The 23,445-nt window shown below is 41.8% G+C and overlaps 1 protein-coding gene across 1 annotated transcript in view; it reads right to left on the bottom strand.

Annotated features, from left to right (window-relative positions):
• The window catches only part of IGF2BP3 (insulin like growth factor 2 mRNA binding protein 3), a 108,102-nt gene that overhangs the window by 7,268 nt on the left and 77,389 nt on the right, over positions 1-23,445 (bottom strand). The window contains exons 6-12 of the mRNA XM_090287110.1: positions 18,877-19,158; positions 15,074-15,208; positions 13,616-13,738; positions 10,798-10,933; positions 9,179-9,304; positions 1,565-1,681; positions 836-910 (exon numbers count right to left, since the gene is read on the bottom strand). Coding sequence (XP_090143236.1) covers positions 836-910; positions 1,565-1,681; positions 9,179-9,304; positions 10,798-10,933; positions 13,616-13,738; positions 15,074-15,208; positions 18,877-19,158 — 994 coding nt within the window. The remainder of the gene's footprint in view (positions 1-835; positions 911-1,564; positions 1,682-9,178; positions 9,305-10,797; positions 10,934-13,615; positions 13,739-15,073; positions 15,209-18,876; positions 19,159-23,445) is intronic.

Below are 23,445 nucleotides of genomic sequence, written 5' to 3'. Positions count from 1 at the left end.
GAATACTGTACACACAGTCTGCTGAATACCACCAAGACATTTATATTGTGCTTCCTATGTGTCAGGCACTATTCTAAGCACTGATACATTGTTTAAACCTTAAATCCCCATTTTACAGATGAGGAACTAGCCAGAGAAAGGTTAAGTAGCTTGCACAAGGTAATAAGCTGGTAAATGGCAGAGCTGGGAGTTGAACTAGCAGCCTGGCTCCCAAGTGTCTGCTCTCTATCACCCAGCTCCACCACCTTTCAGTACACAGTGCGAGGCATTCCAGCTCCAAATGCCCCAAATCCCAGTAAACACAAGTGGTGGTTCACTGGGACAAATGCCACAACCACCTCTAAAATCTGAAGGATTAGAGTAACTTAATGGAGAAACTATCCAAGGGAAGGTGAAAGGGGAACATTTTAATTCAAGGTTAAGGCTTCTCAGGGACAAAAATCTGGGAACAAGTTTTCCAAGGCATTAACCAGGCAGGTTTGTAAATTTCAGTCCTAAGGTCTCATCTTCACATAATAATGAGGCACTGAGCAAGTTCTCCTTGTGTGGGGGGAGGGGTGGGGGGGGTGGAGAGGGTGCAGGGGTAGGTAAATCCATATCCAACCACTACCGCAGAACTCTCAGAATTAAAGCCTTTTGGTTTATCTTTGAAATGTAATTTGGGGTAGGTTTCTACTCTATTTTTAGTCTTAGGAATTTCCATTGAGAAACTGTTTCTGGTGGGTATTAGATACATTTAAGGGAGAAGCCAGGTTATGGAGTTCTTGAAAAGAAGGCATTAGTATTCTCTGCATCCACTCATTTGTTACCTGTGCATAGACTCGGTAGCACATACCTTGAACTGGGCCTCCGGTGGCCCAGTGATAATCACCATCCTCACTTTAGCATCAGGTGCTTCTGCTGGAGCGATCTGTAACAGACCCATCGAGGGGTTATGACACTGTCAGGTGGCAGTGACAGAAAAGTTCCACAAACAAGCCTGACATTTGACGTGATTCACTGAAACGTAGAATGAAAGCCTTCCGGAAGGAAGTTATGAAGAGGCGGTGATTAATGTGGGTGTATTAGTTATGGCTCCTGCCACATACTTGTCCTTACACTGTGCCTGGTCCTCATGTAAACGTCCATTTGCAGTCCCTCAGTTCATCCTCACTACAGCCTGATGAGGTACTGCCTCTACATGTGGGCCAACTGAAGGCTGGAGAGGTTGGGTTACGGGGCCCATGAATGCCCAGCTCATAGAACTGGAGGGAGAGCTCGGTCGTATCTCCACTGCCCATGTCCCTGATCACTGTACCACTGGTACTCAAAAGTGGTCTTAGCCTTCATGTATCACAGCCTCCTAAGCTCCCTGTTAGGTTCACAATTTAAGGCAACTGGTAAATACCCCTAAATAATGGTCATTAGAGTAGCATATGAAGTAAACCAACATTAATATGAAATAAGCTATGTAACCTCAGGATAGACTGCACTTTCAGGTCAAATTATGCGGTGGCAAGAAGACTCATGTTTCTGTAACTGACTATTTAAAGCACCAGGACAGCCACAGCTGGCAGAAGGGTACCTTAATGGAAGCTCCTGCAAAGCGAGAGAGCTGTTTGATGTGCTGCCCCTGCTTGCCGATAATGGCACCGACAGATAAGGCCGGGATAAACAGATGAACAGTCTCCGTTTCTGATTGCTGTTGGGAAAGAAACACAGGACATTCTTGCTTACTGGATACAAATCAGGCTATTATCATTGGCGTAGGGATGGGGCATTCGCATACAGCAGGAATATCAGGATAGTTTTAGGAGAAACACCACAGTAAGTTGACATGAGTTTACGTCAAGATTTTATATACTCTTCCCAAAAGCATTTGCAATGTCAAATGTAACTTCTGTACAGTTTTTTAAAAAACTTATTTACTGATTTCAGAGAGAGAGAAACATCCATTTGTTGCTCTGCTTATTTATGCATTCATTGGCTGTTTCCTGTATGTGCCTTGACCAGGGATCGAACCCACAGCCTTGGCATATTGGAATGATGCTCCAATCAACTGAGCCACCTGGCCAGGGCTATACACGATTTTCTTAAGCTTTAGAATGTCACCAAATTATGGATTAAGAAATGTTATGGAATGTTATAAAGTTTAAATGTATTAGAGGAATAAGATTGTATTTAAAATAAAGATCCCATCATATCCAAGGTAGATTCTTGATAAGTAAATGAAATTCTTTTTAAATTTTAATCTTCACCCAGGGACATTTCTTTCATTGCTTTTTTAGAAAAGGAGGGAGAGAGTGGAAGAGGGAGAAGGGATGGTGGGGGAGAGACAGACAGACACATCGATCATCAATTGGTTGCCTCCTGTACATATCCCAACCGGGGATTGAACTCACAACCTAGGTATGTCCGTAACCGGGGTTCAAACTGGCTTCAGTTTATGGGATGACACTCCAACCAACTGAGCCACACTGGTTGGGGTGAAAATGAAATTCTTGACAAGTAAACAAAATTATGAGAATAAAACAACATCACAGAAAACTCAAGAAAAAAATTCACAGTTCCTTCATCTTTACCTGACAATTATTGTGTTATATATCTGAGGATGCTACTTTAAAGACCTTCAGAAAGTCTGGTCTCTAATTTTTCACTAACTCATAATACTGCAATCAAATATTTAAACATTAACTTGTGCCCTGTACAAATAATTCTAAGATTTTATGTAACAGAAATGCTGTGTTAGAACATGACCATTTATTTAAAACTGACAAATATTTTCCAATTATCATGCTAATAAAATTTATCTTACAGTCAATAAAGGGTAGAATCATTTTAGTTTCAACCATGCCTTTCACACTTAATGAGAAGAAATACAGCAATTGTATGATTCTAGACCCCACACCTAGTTTTCCACAAATGAGAATCATTTAAACTCTGCTTATCTAAGCCTTCCTTTCTGGCCCCCACCATGTACCTCCTATTTCCTGTAAGAGTTAACCTAAAATTCAACTCCAGGATATAGTGCTGACAAAAACCATTGGATTTTTCTCTAAATACTGGCTTTTGTTTCTTTGGCATCTGTATAAATATATGTGCTATATTCTTTATAGCTTGGTATTTCTTTGGTATCCCCCGTGTTTCCCAGGATGTCATAACACACTCAACACAGTTGTCAGCTAAATGACATCTTCCTGTAGCTCTACAAAGCAATCTTAGAATAAACACCAGAAGATTTTTTTCCTTGTCACTAAACTCTTGACTGCGGAGATTTGTAATAGGGGCCTGTCCTGTACAGCTTGGTCAGGTGACTTCTGTTGCCATTCATCCATGAAGAACACCAAATAAAACCATTTCATTCTGCAGTATTTCTAAATCATAAGAGCGGTGCCTCCCTTAGGAAATCACCACACCTCACACACAGCCTGCCAGTGTGTTAGGCAGGTATCACACACCATTTATTTCAGAGGGACACTTTAAAGCCTATTTTTCTAACTAGCTAGAGTGACTGAATTAATGCTGACACTGACCATAAACTGTTCAAGCATTGGACCGTGTGGCTCAGTTGGTTGGAGCAATGTCCTATAAACTGAAAGGTCATAGGTTCGATTCCCAGTCAAGACACATGCCTATGTTGTGGGTTTGGTCCCCGGGCAGGGAGTATGCAGCAGGCAACCGATTAATGTTTCTCTCTCACATCAATGTTCCACCCCCGCCCCCATACTCAATAAGCATGTCCTCAGGTGGTGATTAAAAAAAAAAGAAAAAAACAAACCTGTGTTCAATATCAGAATCTATTTCATCATCCTGGTCTTTATATTAAAACTCATACATTAATTTTAAACAAATTTTTAAAAGTACAGATAAGAACTAAATATTTTAGGTCACTGAGAACATTTATATCATGTTCTTCTGTTGGGGGAGGGGGGTGGGTGTTCTGGCAGTGATAAAAGACCTTTTAAATGGTCAGCCTAAATCTAATGTGTAACTTGCTCAGATCTGTCCCACTGTATTCTGCTATGATTATATCATCATTTGTTTTCTGGGCCTTGTTCCAGAAAGATTTTATGCTGCTTATGAAGTACACATAGCCTAGAAAAATAAAACAAAGGAGGTAAAGAAATAAAAGTGTAGGGACCTAAACAGAAAAGACAAAATGAAGCCAGCAGTGCTATTACTAAAGAAATTTGACTCTAAGCTTCCTAGCAGGTAATTAGAAGAAGAAGAAAAAATCAGCTGCATGATTTACCAAGTCTATAGGAGAAAAACTATTCATTTGCTTAATAAAAACTACTTTTCCTGTGACTGGTCCCAGACAGCAACTTCTGCACGTCCTCAGAGGATCATGTAACAGGCACCGTCCTTGGAGCGGAAGCCCAGCCAGCAGAGCCGAGCACCTGTCTCAGCCTCGGCGACGCTGAGGGCCACTGCTGTCACAAGGCAGGAACTGTGTCCCAGCCTCAAAGGCTCAACAGGAGCTAAAGAATCGTTCCACCACCACAGCAGTAGAAGGCTATCAGTGCCTCTGTTTTGTTCATCTGTGGGGACTGCGGGTGGGGGAGGAGAGGTAACAAACCCAGTATGAAGATTAAGAAAATAAATTTTAAGAGAAAAGGTGTGTGAAGTTTGGAAAAGGAATGGTGGTCAGTAGAGAACGGCCCAGAATACCAAATTCTAACAGAAGGAAGGGGCAGAGACCAGAAGAAGAATCAGTACGTAGACAGAAAAATGTCCTGCAAGGGGGATGAAAACAGAAGCAACAGAACCTGTCAAATATAAAAAGCGTTAGAGCAAAGCAGACTGAGCACGCCAGGGGGTGGTGCCCTAGACTGACAGACAGCAATGTGCACCCTTGGCAACAGCATCTTAATAAAACCTTGACTCATCAGATGCCTGAAGCTTGATGAAGACATTTCTGAGCATCGCCCAATTCCCTCTGCTCCAATTCCATATCCACCAGGCATCTCCCTGGCCATAAATGACTTTTCAAGGAAATTTTCCTCTGGGAATACAAGACACCTCACATAAACATCCCGTCCACTTGCCAGTCATTAAACTGGCGCTCTGGTACAAATCACTTCTATGGGATTCAGCGCAGCAAGTCATGTTTTCAGAACTTAGACCCTCAGATAAGCAGAAAACTTCATGTTTACTTACAAAACTAGAGCCTGAACAACAGGTTGTGATAAGCCTCGCCCACCTGTGAATTTAAGTCTCTCAGACGTAGCTTGAAAAAAACTCATCAGCATGAACCTTTCTGCTCTACATTCTTTGTCTTTACGTTCAGCTGCATTATCTTGAATCCTTTTTCCTAAACCTTCAGGAATGAAGGATATTCACAGGACACAAGCTGCTTCCCAGTGGATTTCTGCCAGATGCCTTTCGGCAAAACTTCCTTTGGGCTTGCTGGCAGACTCTTATGTTATAGCTTGAAAAAACAAAAGAACAAAGCTGCTCAAATGGAAGTTTGCATAACTGGTGAAGTCTGCCAATTGAGTAATTCCTAATCATCTATCGTGAGGAGATACAAGAATGAGTAAACAGTAAGGTTAAGTGTATTTACTTTGTGGGGAACAGAATCTAAGACATCACAAAGGCATGGAGACATGCATGCCAGCCAACAAGAACAGCCTCCAGGAATCTGGAAGGACGCCAGTATTTTCCTTGGGTTTGTAAAATAGATACTCCTGGGGTTTTTTTGGTTCTATTTGTTTTGTTTTAATGGATTTTGGTCTGGAACTGGAATTAAGTTTACTCAATTCCATGACCTGAAAAGAATATTGAAGTCTTAAAAAACAAAAAAAGGCAAACTTTTTTTTTTCACAAGTAATCAATGCCTCTTAAAGGTAATAAATGTGTGCAAGGAATTATTTACTTTGAAATTGCTGACAAAAGAGCTGTACCCGTAGTAAGAAATCCTAAAATGGACTAAGACTCTGGAATAGACATCTGATCCAAAATCCCTTTCAACTCATATTTTGATTCTTAAAGAGCACCTTGAATTAGCTAAGACCTAAAGAACTGCTTACTTTTCTTGCCTCTTCCATAAGTAGAAAGTTAGCAATTTTAAGGTTACGCTATTATCTTGGAGGCTTCTGAGAAGACTCCAAGGATGCTACCAAAATTAAGACAACAGCACTTGGGCTAACTTCTGCCAACCCGAAAGCAAGCTGCCAACACCGTCAAGCTGTGGATGTTGCTGTGTGCCAGTTCTGGCTCCGGCCCTGCTCACTAGCTGCCAACTGCCTCTTCCCTCCTGTTCGAGCATTTCTGAAAGGAGCATTTCCTGTCATTTATAAACTCAAAAGTTTGCCAATTAAGTACTGCATGAGCCAGCTGCTAGGCAGGAACTACAGACTTTTTGTTTGCTGGAAGAACCAACTCTTTGGCTCTATGGGAAAAATCAACCTGGCAGGTTCCAGGAAGAAGGTTATGTTGTACGGGGAGAGGTGGGCAAAGTTCTGGACTGGACCAGACGCAAGGGCTTTATCCGAAGACAAGATGCATCCACTCTCCTTTTATGTTACAAAGCAGAAGTGAGAAAACAGGAGGGGGGAAAGAAATGAAACTGTAAAAGAAAGAGGAAGCAGTACATAAAAAGTCAGATTTTTTAAACATTTAGTCATCAAAACCTACTCCTTGCCAGGCAATGTACATTTAAAGTAAAAGCAGAGATCTACCGCTGACCTATAGGCCTTCAAGGATAAAGAGGAAATCTCAGCGAGTAACGTGATTTTCTAAGGAGCAGCAAGCGTCTCAGCGGCAGCTGGGGCGCGCCTGGCCGTGGTAGAGGAGAACCACCAGACTGCTGGGAGCAAATACCTGCCAACCTTGCATTCTCTAGCTCGGGTTTTAAAAAGTATCACAGACCTTCATTATTATGTTCTTCAGCAAGAAGAAAAGTGGAGCCAAAGGGAATGAAAGGGCTGTAAGAAGCAACAGTAAGCCAAAAGAGAAAGAAAGATCAAGCACTGGTAAATTCAACTATTGCCTGTAAAAACAATAGTCAGTTTATTTGTGTTTCAAAGAGTAGTGACCACTTATTAGTGATCTGTTTTTAGAAAAAGAACAAAGTCTACTCATATACAAAGCTATTTCAACTAAGTATTGAAATTGGTTAAAGAATTTGTTCTCTGAAACATTGAACTGGTTAAAGAATTGTTCTCTGAAACATAAAACCAGAAAATTACCTGATAGTTAATTGGAAGTAGATTTTACTCTAATTGGTATCCAGAGACAGTACAATTCTCTGGAGATGGTGTTTTCTCTTTATTAGATGAACATAATCTGCAGGAATGGAACTGGAACATGGGATTTTTTTCCAGAATTAATTTAGAGTCTCCTTTGGGGGGGGGGGGTGCTTAAAAGCTTACCTTCTCCCTTCCAAGCTCTGAGAGATTCTTTGAACATGTAATGCTGTTAAATCAGGGGGGTTGGGGGGTGGGGGAGACGGGGACACAGATAGCCATCCCCGAAATCTATTCATCTATTTAGTTATAGACTCAGTTTCCCAGCTTGCCTTGCAGGTAGAAGTGGCCAGATCTTATGGCCTAGCAAGTGCAGTGCCAGTGGAAGTGTGAAAAGCTATCCTCAGGCAGAGTCCTTAAGTGAGGTGACTACTGATTTTTGATCTTTCATCCTTCTTGCTGGTGGGAATCAGACTCGATGGCTGGAGCCTGAGCAGTCTTCCTGGCCCAGGAGACAGTTTGCTAAGCCCATAGGAGCTCCAGTCCTAGATGATGTAGCAGAACTACTACCAGAACTACTCAAATTACCTACCCTTCAACTCTTCTCTTTTTAAAAAAGGAAAATTCATTTAAACCACATTTTCTAACTCCAAACACACAGCCAAAACCTAATCCTGATAATAGAGCATGCCAAAATATATTTAGAAGCATAGAAACAGACATAATGGCAGCATCCCAAGACAGTTTTGGCCTGATAGTTGCCTGAGTTGGAATGGCAGGTGGCGAGAGAAAAGGGCGTGAGTTTTCTCCCTACACTTTAAAGTAAAGCCTCAAACAAGTTAGGAAAAGGGACCTATGAGTGGTGTGTTTATACTTATCCTAAATATTATCTCCCACACTTCGGTCTTGATAGGAGATATTCTTTCCAACATTTACGTCCACCATCCACAGACTAGTAAACATTCTTTCCAGAGCCACAGTTCTTGACAGTGAATGGGTAACAAAAAGCTCCGAATGACCTTTACAAAACCACAAGTTTCTAAGCTTCCATCTACTACTGAGGTTTTGATTCGTTTAAGACCAAGGTGGGGCACAGGTTCTTAACCAGTTAAGAACCAGAGCAGCTGCTGTTAGCTTTGGCTACACACTGGGGTCAACTATGGGGTTTTCCAAAGTATTGATGGCCAGATCTCACCCCTAATCCCTGCCCTGAGCCTGAGGTGGCGGTGGTGGTGGTGGGTGTGTTGTATGTGTGTGTGTGTGGGGGGGGGGGGTGTCCTAATTCAAAAGGTCTGGGGAAACTGATGTAATTAATAAAAATCATTTTTCCCCCTTAAGGCACGGAGCAGAGAAAGCTGCATTTTACAGAGGATTGTCAACTAAGAAATGTAAAAGAAGATGTTAAGAGAGTAATATTTGATTTGGGCAAATGTCAGCAATGGACATTAAACTCAGTGGATGAAAGACGGTCAGGGCTTGTGCACGAGGCAACCGATTGATGTTTCTCTCTCGCTTTCTCCCTCCCTTCCTCTCTCTAAAAATAAATAAAATCTCTGAAAATTTATCTTTAATTACAAACAACCCAAATGTAATAAATGAAACACATCCAGTCTTTACTGACCTTTCAAAGCAGTTGATTTCCAGGGGCAAAAGATGAAGGAAGACTTTTAAAAATCATTTTCTTCAATATTTAAAAATAAGTAACCTCTTTCCCCCTCCCCAAAGTCTCAAATTTTGATATATGGAAGCACATGTTGACAACTCTACCACCCCAAAACAGCAAAAGTAGTAACTCCCGTCCATGTCTACAAAAAAGGGTAGACAGGAAGGTTCTATTAACAAGAACCAGGAAACATGTGCTAGCCCTAAACCAATTTCAGATCGCATGGGAACCAGGTTTTACATTAAGATTCCCCCCACAAAAACATCTTATGTCACGCTACTCAAAGGCAACGAAGTCTGACTGTGTCCCGCTCAACCATAAAGAAAGCCGAAGCACATCTTCTTACCTCAAACTGTGGGTAAGGAGGAGTCATGGCTGCAGGGGGCCCTGAGGTGGGAGGTGGCATCCCTGAAGTGGGTGGGAACAGACCCAAGGCATTCAGATTTAATCCAGGAATTAAATGTGCTTGGAGCTGCAATGGTAAAAGGGTCCCTTCATTTTGCAATTAAAAGATCAAGTTGTAAGTGAGCATTTATAAGTGACAATATTCAGATGGTGACCTCTTGTCTAGTTAAAAAAAATCATTTGACACCAATTTTAGAACAAAGCAGATGTTTCCTGTGACCACCCTTGAGCATATAGTTCATATCTGTTTATATTTCTTGATATTTTAAAATCCATGTGCTTGTTTGCCTCCTCCTTGATGTGAAGCCACACTGAGTTTCTCAAAGCAGGGACACAGCCTTCCTGTCCTTTATGAACGGCTCACAGCACTCAGACAAATATGCACTCTACACTGGAGGCCCGGTAAATAGAGACAGGATCGTGCATTAGTTGAAGAAGTAAGCAAACAAGGTTTGTTCACTGAAAAGCAAACCAGAGAGAGAGAACCAGCTCTTAAGAGGTCCTTACTCATGGATAAAATTTGGCAGTCGTGGGTCTAAAGGCCTAAAACAAAGTCAAGCCCTTCCAAAATCAGGTCCCATCTGCCTGTTATTACTGCAATTAAACTCATCTTTGGAGTGGATCCAGGAACCAGAAAGGGGATTTTGTTTTGGTTTAATTTTATAAGGGTTGAGGAAGTTAGGTGGAGATTAGAGAGTTGCAGTTTGAGCATACTTGAGAATCTTTTCAAAAGGCCTATGGAGTTGGATTTACTCCCAATTAACGCAAACATTTGGATGAGCAACGATAATGTGAAGGAGGGCAGGCAGTCAAGTGGGCTAAAATGATCTGCATTCTGCGCTCTTCTCACACAGGCGGTGCCATGTGTACATTTCCCTTCTTTTAGGTGTAATGGTTCAGATGACAGGCCCAATTGAGGAAATTTTTTTTCAATCATTTACTTGAAAATTCAGGATGAACTTTACAAATGTTGCATCATCAGCACCATTCCATCCATTAAGGAATGTCAGCAATTCACTTTGTCTTAGCTGCACTACACAGATTATTTTTATCTCCAAGTAACCAAGTTTTAAATTTGTATTCATAACAATAGTTTTCACGAGCATTGCTACCTACTGTAATTCTAACAGGCATGCAATGTAAGATGCAGCCCCATTTTACAGATGAGGAAACTGATACTCAGAAAGGCCAAATAAGTTGTCAAAAAGAACGAAGCTGCAGTTCACACACCTCTGAAGCTCATTCCTACTATACTAATCTCCCTCAAATTAACATTGTGCAGGAGATACTAACCTTTTTAAGGTAGGTATTAGTCTTAACTCACAGGTAAGGAAGCTAAGTCTCAAAAACTAAATAATTTGCTGAAATCACAGAGATTGCCAAGCCTAATGTGAAAGCCTGGGTTTTCCCAACTATCCCAGGGCACTCCCTACGGTGCTAAAAATCAATGAGAACCTCCGTCCAATGATGACACCATTAAAGAAATCACTATTAATGCAACTGAAAACATCTTTTAACTGTTCATCAAATGAAAGACACGCCCTTCATATTAAAACTAACATTCATAGAAGCAATATCATTTTCATAAGACTCCCTGATTTTCTTCATTATCTCTTCCTCAGCTTTGGCACATGTTTCCACGCTGCCCTTCACGGTAATCGTGCGCTCTGGATTATACAGTGTCAATTCCTGCAATCTGCAGATTAAAAAGGGGGAAAGAAAGAGAATGGAAATTACAGGAGGAAGACAGTTAATAAGAGTCCAGCCCCAGATGGCAATTAAAACCCAACTGTGGAGCCTGGCAATATGTCAAAGTGGGTAGTGAGACACACTGAAAAATGAGTAAGCCCCAGAAGACATGAATCCAAAAACTGTAAAGCTACAGGACAGAAAACACTTCCCCTCCCAATTTCTCAATTAAAACCACTGGGGGTTAATAGTCCCATTAAGTTCATATTTTAAACACAGTACACTTCTTGACCACTGAAGGCTGAACCATTTTCACAGTTCAAGAGTAAAATGTAAAGAACATGACTGCAGGCATGCAGTTTTAGCAGAAGCCAAGAACCAGATGTGCATAACCTTTAATGACTATGCTCCTGGTCTGCGCTGACCAATTCTAGCCCTAATTGGCATCCTTGTGCATTTTCTGGGTCTCCAAGCAAGGAATAAACATGGAAATGTTCCCAAAGAACAAACCAGAATCCATGTGTTTAAACTTCCTTTTCACCAGTGATTTTAGAATTTGGATCAAAGTAAGCAAGAGGAAATCATGTAAACCAATCTACCTTTTTGTTTTCTTTTTTATGTTCTTTTTTAGTTTTTAGGCGGTTTTTCCCTAACACTTTTTAATCCATCTTGACTACATCAAAAAAATGGTCTTTGGGTGACCACTTAGACAACTAAAAAATTAGAAGGCTGCAGCAGTAAGTTAGGAACTCCCTGCTCAACCCGGGTCCCGCTGAAGCTTCAAAACCACTCTGTGGCCACCGACACCCAAGCCAGTCCACAGCCTTAAGAGGGAAAGCGGTTGGAACTACAATACTTACCCTGGGGAATAATTACAGAGACCAAAAGGATGTGGAATATTGGTACAGCTCTCCTTCTTATTCCCAGAGTTAAAAACTCTCATTTTCACGACTAGCAGAATTACCTGAAGCTAAACTTGGGACAAATGAACAGGATAATATTCCATTTTTTCTCCAACTTGCTACAATTATTTGTCTTAGTCTGCTTAAAGAAGTGTATTTCTAATCTCCAGTTTCAACCAGCCTTGCCCCTACAAACTTTTACATTACAGTTTTTAAAATAGCTGCTTCAGCACTGTTTACAATAGCTAAGTGCTGGAAACAACCTAAGTGCCCATCTGTAGATGAGTGGATCAAAAAACTGTGGTACATTTACACAATGGAATACTATGTAGCAGAAAGAAAGAAGGAACTCCTACCATTTGCAACAACATGGATGGAACTAGAGAGAATTATGCTTAGTGAAATAAGCCAGGCAAAGAAAGAAAAATACCATATGATATCACCTAATACAGGAAACTAAAGAACAACACAAACAAAGGAACTAAATAGAACAAAGAGCAGAATAGCAGTCAATAGGGGGGAGGGGAGAGGGAGAGAAGGGGGATAAGTAAGGGAAGGGTTTAATTAAAGAGCCTGTATAAAAGACTCATGGACATAGACAACGGGGAGGGATATGATTGCGGGAGAGGGGGTGGGCTGGGTGGGGGAGAGAAATTGGGGGAAAAGGGGACAACTGTAATTGAAAAACCAAAATTAAAAAAAAAAAATAAAATAAAATTACTATATTCCCTGAAAAAAAAAAATAAATAAAATAAAATAGCTGCTTCTATTTGAGTGTTTGAGTGGGATTTTGTTTGTTTTTTTGTTTTCACTTAAAACCCTCCCCTGTCTGAGCATAAACTTTGAGACAGGGTAGGATCATTTATTACTTCTACCACTTTGTGGTTTTTTTCTGTCTTTACAATCAAGCAGGACTTTCTCCTTTGAAAACGTGTTCCACAAACACCCTGTGCCCTCAATTCTTCCTTAGTTCATCCATCTCTTCCCACCTTATTGTTTTTTGGGTGGAAAGTAAGGCTAGTCACTCTCAGAAAAAGAAAAACCTTCCCAAATCATTCCAGAGCACCTGTGAGCCCTCGGGGCCGTAGCCAGCTCCCCAGTGAAGTGCACACTCCCCCACACTGAACAGAGCTCTCGTGTGTGAACATTAGGAAAACGACACGGTGCGACCTCTGAGCCTGTGTGATAGCAGGCATGGCCGCTTCTGTCTTTCTGTCTGGCTCTCTCGGATCGTCTGCTCTGGAAGGAGACAGCAGCCATGTCTTTAGGACACCCAAGCAGCCCTGAGGTGAGGAACGGAGGCCTCACCCAACAGCCAGCACGCACTTGTCAGCCACGTGAGGCCTGAGCCAGAAGCACCCAGTTAAGCTGCTCCTGAACCCTCACCCACCGACACTAGGTGACCAATACACGGACACACGGTTTCTACTGTCTTAAGCTATCAAATGTTGGGATAATTTCTTACACATTGATGGGCACTAAACGGGGCTCTATATACCCATTTGGGGAGTATATGTCAGAAAACTTGACCAAAACTTCAGGTAGGAAATACGAATGTCAAGTTTTTACTGCCTCCTGCTTCTTTATTGGAACAGATAATGCTTTCAATATGGGTTAGACACAGAGAGTAGACGGCAGACTAAGCTTGAGAAACGCAGCCTAAGGACAGCGATGCAGGCTAGCTCCAACAGCCATCCGATGGGACAAGCTACGCTTAGTATGTAACCTACAGCTAAACACGGTGCTTGAAAAGTTTCTAATTCAAAAGGAAGCAAGGCAGCACTTACGGAGATATCGTGATTTTAGTGTCTGTGTCTTGCTCAATTTTTTTAAGATTTCTTCCTTCCTTACCAATAAGACGGCCTACAAAGTTATTATGGGCTAAAATCTTCAAGGGAATTTCTTCTGTGCTGTAAATTAAAAAAAAAAAGGTCATGAAATCAGGGTGAGTAAACCTACTCTTGGGTTAAAAGACAATATTAGTTCATTAAACATTTACTTTCTACCTACCTACCATATAGGAGGCATTATGCTAAAGAGTTTAAAACTGGCTGACCATCAGCCTACATTCTAGCAATGCATGAGTAGAGGAGGTAAAAAAAACATTACCATGTATTTGGAAAGAAGTTAATTTTTAAAAACGGTTTCCTTTTGTTAGCTCTGAAAACTGCTCCTAATCAAATTCTTATTCCTAACTCTCTAATGCCAGAACACGTACACATGTAAAATAGTATGATTTTAGAATAAATTTTAAAATACCTGGCAATACACGCACAATTTACACAAGGAAACAGAAGAAACTCGACAGTGGTTAGTTACACTCTGGGGGGAAATGTTAAGTAATAGCAGGAGGGGTCGGGGGAGGTTCACATTTCATTTTGTACCTTTCTGAATTTCCAAGTCACACACATATCACTGTTTAAACATGTCATTGGAAGGAGGAGGACTCACGGACACAGACAACTGTGCGGTGGCTGCGGTGGGGATGGGGTGGGTGAGGGTGGAAGAGAGTATAAGGGGAATAAATGGTGATGGGAAGAAATACAAAAAAAAAATGCCTTTGGGGTTATCTGGGTGCTGGGTTTTTTCTTTTTTCTTTTTTTCCTCTATACTAAAAAAAGAATAATAATCTTATAGCACCAGGTAACACCTTATAAGTGAAACATTTCATATACTTCAAAGGTCCCTCCACATTAAATGCCGGTGATCAGTCCAGGCTAATGCCAGCACCTTACTCGGGAGCATGCACAGTATGAGCAGCACTGTGCTGAACGCTCAAAGTAGCACAAAACCTGACCTCCTCTCAAAGTTCCTGTGGGAAAGATAGTTAAGTTCTGATCTGGAATAGCCAAATAAATCCCCAGGTTATCTTACCACCTCCATTCGCCCTGCTCCTACAGGGTGGGGCTGGGCAGACAATAAGGACAGAGCCCCAGGGAGCTCAGCGTAAAGGAGCGAGGATTTGGGCCCTGCCTTAGGTAAATCCAAGGACACTTCCTGGAACTTAGGTGGGCTTATGTCCGCCCATCACCTTCTTCTACAGCTGGACTTTGCTCATTTACCACCCCTCATCCTATATCCGAACACAAATGAAAATATTTTAAGGACTTATGGTTTACAACCAAATCAATAGTGCCAACCACTGTAGCTCACGAGGACAGCAGCTCCCCAAGAACTGTGTCATGAAATCCAAAAGAAAACAGCAGGAACATCAACCTCTCCACAGGTGCATCCTCTTTACTCACAATTTTATATCTTGAGCTTCCTTATGCATAATCTCCAGAATAGATTTACAAGCCGCAGAGGTGCCTTCCGGGGTAGAAAGGATAGTAATGGACTTCTCAGCAGCACCTGCATTCTCTTTACGGTGGACATCGATTCTTAGGGTGGGCACAAGGAGAGAGGAAGACGAGAGCTGTAAGCGCGCATTCACAACAGGGTTTACAATGTCACAGGACTTCTGCACAGAGGATGAGTCACTTCCCTCAAGAGCATGAGCTCCTGATAAACTGTCATCAGGATGGCTCAGAGAATTTTAATTCCAGGAACACTCCCTCTCTTTCCTCAGTCTGACCAGGCAGGGGCATCTTTTCATTCTGCTAAAAGCTTCCTTTTTGATGGCACAGAACAAACATCTCATGTCAAAGAGCCGAGGTCCAGACAAAGGCTTTCTTCTGCTCTAAAACAAACAGGAACTGGAACACACGCCAAGAGGGTGGGATTTGGAATCCCACAAACCAGGTCGAACTTCTCACCCTCCCCAGTATTCTCTCACTATTCACCATAGGAGAACATTTCACTCATCTGCTTCCTTTTGCAAGGCCCCTCCTACACTTCGCCTCCTTCTTAGAGGGAAGTCCACAACAAAACCCAAAGAGATGGCAATTCTACTTCAAACACAAGCAAGCAGTCAATGAATGCAAAAGGTCAAAACTCACTAGTATTATATACACATGCCAATTAAAAGAAGGCTTTCTTTTTTCAGACCTGTAAATGTTTTGATAGATAAAATTAAGCATTGGCAAGAGGATGGGTAAACTGGGCACACCCACACTTTTGGTGGGAGTGTAGAACTAGCAGGACCTATGAAAGCTAAAATGCTTATCACTTTTTGACTCAAGAATTCTACTTTCTGCCCTGACTGGTGTGGGGCTCCATTGGTTGGGTACCGACACACAAAGGGATTCCTGGTCAGGGATGGGCCTGCGGAGGGCGAGTGAGAGTCAGCTGGTCAAAGTTGAGGTTTCTCTCCCTTTCTTTCTCCCTTTTCCCCTCTCTCTAAAATAAATAATTTTTTAAAAATTCTATTTTATTTTATTTTTTAAGAATTCTACTTCCTATAACATCTACGGATGCAGTCCCATATGTATGGTGAAGAGTGGTGTTTCTCACCCTCAGCACTACTGCCATTTTGGGCCGGATTAAGTCTTTGCCGTGGAGGCTGCCCTGTGCATCACACAGTGTTGACCAGCACCCCGAGCCTCAGCCTGCGAGACGCCTGTAGCACATCCCTCTTCCAGTTGTGACAACCAAAAGTATCTCCAGACACTGCCAAATGTCCATGGGGGTGAGGGAGGTCACCCCTCATTGAAAACCAGTAGCATAGGAATGTTCACGGTAACACTATTTGTAATAGAAAGAAAATTGGGATTATCTTTAAAAGGCCCACCAGAAAGATGGTTACACAGCAGTATATCCGTATCACACAGCTGTTTAAAAACATGTGGTACAGTTACAGATACCAACATTGTAAGAGGTCACCAATCTTCTTCAAAGAAATGCAATACATACCATGATAGCATTTCTTCTTTAGTTATTTTTTAAATTTTATTTATTTAATTTATTGTGATGACACTGGAAATTTCATTTAAAGGAACACTTGGGGGAGAGATGAAGGGTAACTTTTTTGTTTTTATTTTCATTTGCATCCATGTATATTTTGAATTAAACGCAAAATAAGTCTGCATTTGTTGAAAAGGTACAAGAAAGAAAATTCAGTATTTGTGAGTCCCCTTTGGGGACAAAGAACTACGTAATCCCTCACCATGAGAATGACATCATTGGGATCTGGTTCTCCTAAATGTTGGTTGAAAACTGGAGATCTATTTCAGAAGTAAAACCTAATCACTAAAAATTAGGGCAATGTAGAAATGAAACAAGTAAGAGCTAACTAGAAAAAACTACAAAAACAGTGCATTAGGTAACAGTCCCAATCCCAGGAAGAACAATCTCAGGAACCATTTTTCCAGCCCTTATTTCAGAACTCCCCAGTCACCAGAAGCATGGCTTATCTTTTAGGAGGTACTCGTTAGACTCTCTCCTAGTTTATTTCCACCGTTCACTGTGTTCACTGCCTTCTCTTTGGAGAGAAGGGAATGTTGCTCCACAGATCAGGGTAACCCTCTGAGGCTGGTCCAGAAACAGAGGATCTCATGACGACTAGTTTCAATGGCAAGAAGTAATTAAATCCACTGGCAGAACTCTGCAAATGGAATCATCAGACATAACAAAAATTGCTTCCCTTCCCCTCTCCGTCGTCCTCCATCTTCCTGCCTACATAAAACAAACAGTTCAATTTAAATCACAGAAGCTCTTTCCTCTGACAAGGAAATAAATAGCAGTAAGAGGAACACCTCTAATCTGCCACGCGACATGGAAGGAAAACCATTTAATAATTAGTTTCTGCAGGTAATGCTGAATGAAGGGAGGCAAGAAGCTCTTCAAGTCCAAGATTAAAACCAGGCAAACTTAACATTAAAAGCGATCTAGGCAGTGGTTCAACTCCCCACACCGTACATTATGAGGTCAAGGCCACTGATTTTTGTACAAAGGTACCCAATACCAAACACCTCCTGTGTCAGCAGGGGAAGGCAGAACCAGACATCCCTCTGCAGGTGCCGTGGTCCCGCCACCACCACTAAACACAGTCCTCTTTGCTTCTGCATGAGAAATCAGTCAACGAGTTCTCTACAGGCATGGGACCTATGACGACTACGGACATCCTCTGAACCCTGTTGCCTACTGGAACGAACACAGAGCCACAGTTGTACTTTCAGAAAAATACCCTCTCTCTCCTTAATTCCTTGGGCCACATGAAATGGAATCAATGTCCTCGTCAAATCTGAAAAGCAAAAGCATCTGCAGTCACCTTTGCAGCTGGCCCAAGGCCAGTTCCCTACCCTTTGGTGTACAGTGACCGGGCCAGGAGAGGCCTGTACTCAGCCTCTTCTCCCTAGTGCACTCAGCTCTTCAGGAAATACGGCAGCAACAGTCCAGAGATGTGCCTGGAAGCACTCCATAGAACTAGGGTGGGGACGGAGTCCATCGCCAAGCTTCTCTGGGTCAAAATAGTCACATACAGTATCACAAGACAGTTAATAAGTCAAAACAACTAATATATGATGCAGCGGAGTTCCATTTGACTCATCTGTCAAATATGAGAGCCTTCTGCATTTCAGGTAACATGCTCAGCACAGTGGTAAATCATAACACAAAGCTCCTGCTTTCTACTCCTGAAAAGCTAGCTCTAACGTTGCCCCAAGGATCCCCCAATTCCTTAAAATCTGCAAGTTAAAACTTCCAATGAAGATCCGGAAGAAAAAGCCATTCCAGCTACATGGCTTACCCACAGGATCAGCTGGACCATAGGCTGAATGATTCTCTATAAAGCAAGACTGAAAAACTATCTCTGTACTGGATCCAGAAAATTATATCCGAAAACAAAAAGGCAGGTACCACCGGGGGTTAGGGGGAGCAGAGCATAACCTAGAATCTGCCCCTTTAATTCACCAGGGCCTCCCCTATCACAAGTGGATTAGGTATCGCTTGTTTTCCATTGATGTGTGAAAATTTGTGGTTCCCTCTGAGATTTAGATTTAGCCCTATATTTTTATAAAATAAACATTAAAATAGCACAATCACAAGGTTTTACCAGATTCCCAAGTACAAGAAGCAACCATAACCATGTTCGCAAGAACAGAACAACATACTCTGTTATTAAGATTCAGAGGGAAAAACATTAACGCCCACCACGCTCAAGAACACTCACTTAGACTGGGTCTGTTTGGTGATGTTGCGAATGGTGGCCCCTTCTTTTCCTATAATGGCTCCCACGAACTGGGTAGGAACCAGCAGCCGTAGAGGCAAGTCACACGGCTTCTGCTTGGACACCGATCCCGGAGAGCCCTGTCTCGATGCGCCTCTCTGCCCAAACCCACGGCGACCGCGGGGCTGCTGTGAGGGGTTCTGCTGGGCAGCCATTTCGTCAGGGATATAGGCCACTTTCAGCGTGAAGTTCTCCAACTGGAATCCATTCAGTTTGTCTAAAGCTCTGAAAGTTGATAAGAAGCAAGGGGTAAGAAGAGAAATTGAGCTATATCAATCATAAACCTTACAGTAAAGCAATAACTATCTCTTCCAATCAGGATCAATGGCTCAAAAACTTCTGAATAAAGCCACAGAGCAAATAACACAGACCACACCTAACACCCCACCCCCCAACACACACACTTTTCCTTTAAAGTACACACAGGAAAGGAAAGATCGACAAGTTTCCAAAGGGAACAAAACATGTCTACCATCTACCAATGAAACATAAAAAGAAAAAAAAAGAATTTGTCACACTTTATTTTTTTATTGAGGTATAACTGACATACATTACATTAGTTTCAGGTGTAGAATATAAGGACTCGATAGTTGCAATATATCGTGAAATATCTCCCCAATAAGTCTAGTTAACATCCATCATCATACATGGTTACAGAATTTTTTTCTTGCAATGAGAATTGTCAGATCTACTCTCTTAGCGATTTTCAAATATTAATAACTATAGTTGCCAGGCTATACATTACATCTTCATAATTTACTTGTTTTATACCTAGAAGTGTGTACCTTTTGACTCCCTTTACCCATTTGGCCTATACCCACCTCTGACATCCACCAATCTGTTCTCTGAATATATGAGCTTGTTTGTTTGTTTGTTTTGGAGATTCTACATATAAGTGAGATCATCTAGTATTTGTCTTTATCTGACCTCTTCCTGACTTCTTTCACTTAACATGCCTTCAAGATCCATTCATGTTATTGCAAATGCCAAGATTTCATTCCTTTTTATGGCTGAATACTATTCCATTGTGTATATATACACCAAGTTTTCGTTACCCATTTGTCCACTGATGGACACTTAAGTTGTTTCCATATCTTGGCTATTGTGAATAACGCTGCAATGGAAACTCTTGATTACACTATTACCCAAGAGGTTAGTGTCCAGACAGCCCGAGAAGGAAGAGGCAGCCCTTGTCCAGGCTGGTCTTTCCAAATCAGAAGGGAAAAGATGTTCTACACCTCCCTCACTTCATCCACTTATAAAATACAAATATTAAAACATCTTAAGCATCAAAGGACAAATCTCTCTATAACACTCACAGGAGATTGGTGGAATTTAATACTCAAGATAATCACTCAATAAGTTCTCAGCACCTACTACAAGCCAGTCCCCAAGAAAACAGCAGCCTCTGACCTTCTAGAATTTGTGATCTGATCGGGCACGAACATGCAGGGGTGAGGATGAACCAAAAAAAGCAAATGAAACTATTTTCTACCTTATCTATCCAGCCCTCTACTTTGAGAGGAGATTTACTGTTTTGTTTTTTTCATTTTGAACATGACTATGGAAAAGTACCCAATCTTAAAGAGTACATCTCAGTGAGTTTTCATAAGTTAAACATGCAAACCCAAATGCAGAACCAGCACCCCAGAAGCCCCACCGCTACCTCCCCTAGACTTCGACTCCCACAGATTAACTCTGCTTATTTTAAAAGTCTACATAACTAAGCATGTACCAGTATACGTGTTATACGTACCCTCCCATGCCTGCCATTGTTTCTTACCAGGTTTATAAGGTTCACCCATATTGTTGTTTGTTGTTGCTTTACCTTCCTTAAGTATTTCAAAAGTGGAGAATGCAATAAACAATTGATAAAGAAGATATCAAAAGCACACATAAACACACTTTTAATAATACACATTCCCAAGTACCCAACAAAATTAAAAACAAATAAAGGTCCCACACTTTTCCTAAGGTTAACTGATTCTTTGTTCAGATTCTGTCCCAGCGGCTTCTGATTTCAGCCCAGGAGGGGAAAGAAAAACAGGCACAAGGTGGTCTCTCTAGATGCTCAGCGGTCAGTTCTGGTCCACATACTGCTTTCCTTATGTGGAGATCTTTCCATTTTTGACTTCAGATGGAAATGGGGTGGGGTGGGGGTGAAATGGAAAAGAGATGGTCCTAGTGCCAGAAAGGGCCCCAAAAGTCTGGAATTGGAATTCAAGTCTATAGACAACCAGACAGAGCACGCTGATGTTCCCGGGACCCAGAATTCTGGCCGCTTCTCTCACTTCCATTGCTCTTACGTCACTGTCCTGCAGTGCCCGGGACACAAATGAACTCTTATTACAACAGACCCAAGTCACACGGAAATACAAAGTAACAAGACATTTCTGTCACCCTCATCAAGTCTCCAAGAGCCTTCCCAGAATCCCTGGTAACCACAGTAACAACTGCAAACGGACTAGTTCTTTCCATATGCTTACATACACATGTATGTGTTCAGTACCTTCTCAAAAACATAATTAGGATCATGATATACATAATTTCATATTTTTCTTCTTTTTCCAAATATATCTTAGGATGTTTCCCATGTCGTTTCTATGTCAGAGGGCATTTTTTTCATAAGCCCTAGGGCAAGAGCTGGCACACAGCACACGTTATTTTTACCAATGCCTCATAACAGAACCTTAAGTTCACCTACTATTCCTCGTTTTCTCCCTCTCCCCCTTTTCTTTAAGGGGAATTAAATATTTTGGTTATTTCTGAAGGAAGACAACTGCTGAGAAATTTTATTAATATTTATGATTTTTTTTTTTAATAGGAAGTTGGAATTGCAGACGTTTCAACCAATTAGATATTCATTCAAGACAACTTCAAACCCTTTTAAAGGCCAGAAGCAGTAGGTCACTGAGGGTTCTTTTAGAAAACTAAGGGAACACGAACCCAGCGAAGGAATCAGCCACACATACAGGCATTAAAGGCAGCCCAGTTTACCACAGTATCCTTTCCTACTATAAAACAGCACTGCTGGCTTCAGAAGAAAATAAGTAAACTCTGACTGTGGAATTCAGCCAGTAATGTAACAGAAACATGACTCCTCCTTTCTTGAGTGAGACAGATGAACACTGACAGATGTCCTCCCATGGAGAAGTGTCTGTGTGTTCTAAACACAGTCGTGTCCTACGCAACAGCTCGTGACTTGTGCTGCTTTGTAAAAAAAAATTTTTTTCTCTCTCCCTCTCTCTTTAATGAGGAGAAAAGGAGAGTCTGCCTGCCCGGAGGGCGAAGGGCATGGTGCTCCAGCAGCAAGCACACAGCCTGGGCCCCAGAAGCCCCCAGCCCGGGCTGCTCCCGTCTGCAGATCACACGGTGCGTCTGCCGTCTCCCTGCCAACGCAGCCGAGTTTCTGGCCCCACCATCACAGCGCCCCGCCTGGGACAAAGCTAAGAAAGTACCGGAGCAACTGAACTGCAAGCAGCGACCTTCTTGGGATCCGAAATCCCTGCATGGGACGTGAGACGCTGAAACCTTCCTGTGCACAGACTTGGATATTCCGCTCTGTCCTTTGGTGGTCTGCTGAGTCCATGGGGAAAATTATGGTATTTTCACCAAATATATTACATATACAACATGCATGATGATACGGTGCCGGATGCCAACTAGGTTTATTCTGATGATCATCCCACAGTGTATGCAAATATTCAATCATTATGCTGTACACCTGAAACTAAGATAATGTTTCATATATCAATTATACCTCAATTTAAAAGAAAACATTTCAAAAGATGTTATCATGAACAATTGCCATAATTATTCAAAACCTACGCATTCACTTCAGCGGAACTCAAGGATGTTTACCCAACAAATGTGTTAACTCAGGATCCTGTTTCCCTTTATTACCTGACCCTGCTCTGGCACTATTTTGAGTCATTCAGAAGATGGTGAGACGTTTTGCTAACTGGCAGCACTTAACTGTATTGATAAGTTATTGGGGTAGGTCACAGTTTAGAGCCACAAGGGCCTTGAGACAGAGACAGAGAGGGAGAAAGGGAGGGAGAGGGAGAGAAGGAGGGAGAGAGGGAGGGAGAGAGAGAGGGAGAGAAAGAGAGAGAGAAAGAGAGAGAGAGAGAGAGAGAGAGAGAGAGAGAGAGAGAGAGAGAGAGAGAGACACTAGGTAGTTTCAGTCAAGGATGAGGGAGAGGGGAAGAGAGAAAAAGAAATGAGACCCAGAGAAGTTAAACTCACCCAAGAGTACAGTACAGGTCTTAGTAGTGAGGAGAGGATGAAGTAGAGACTGAAATTCTACTCCAACTGGAACAGTGAGTAGTCAGGTAGCCTTGGAAAGGTCATTTTCTTATTTAGTGCTAGGTTCCTTACCTACAAAACTCAAGCGACTAGACTTATGATCCCTTTCAAGTCTAAAACTTTTCTTATTCTCACTGCTGTATATAACACAGATTTAACAAAATGAGGTTTAACCATTACTGAAGTCATACAATTCAGTTTTCT

The sequence above is a fragment of the Furipterus horrens genome, unplaced genomic scaffold (assembly GCF_987537825.1).
Source record: "Furipterus horrens unplaced genomic scaffold, mFurHor1.1.pri manual_scaffold_9, whole genome shotgun sequence".
Lineage (NCBI taxonomy): Eukaryota > Metazoa > Chordata > Mammalia > Chiroptera > Furipteridae > Furipterus > Furipterus horrens.
Note: the sequence above shows the minus strand (reverse complement) of the source record. Positions and strands in the feature narration are given on the sequence as shown.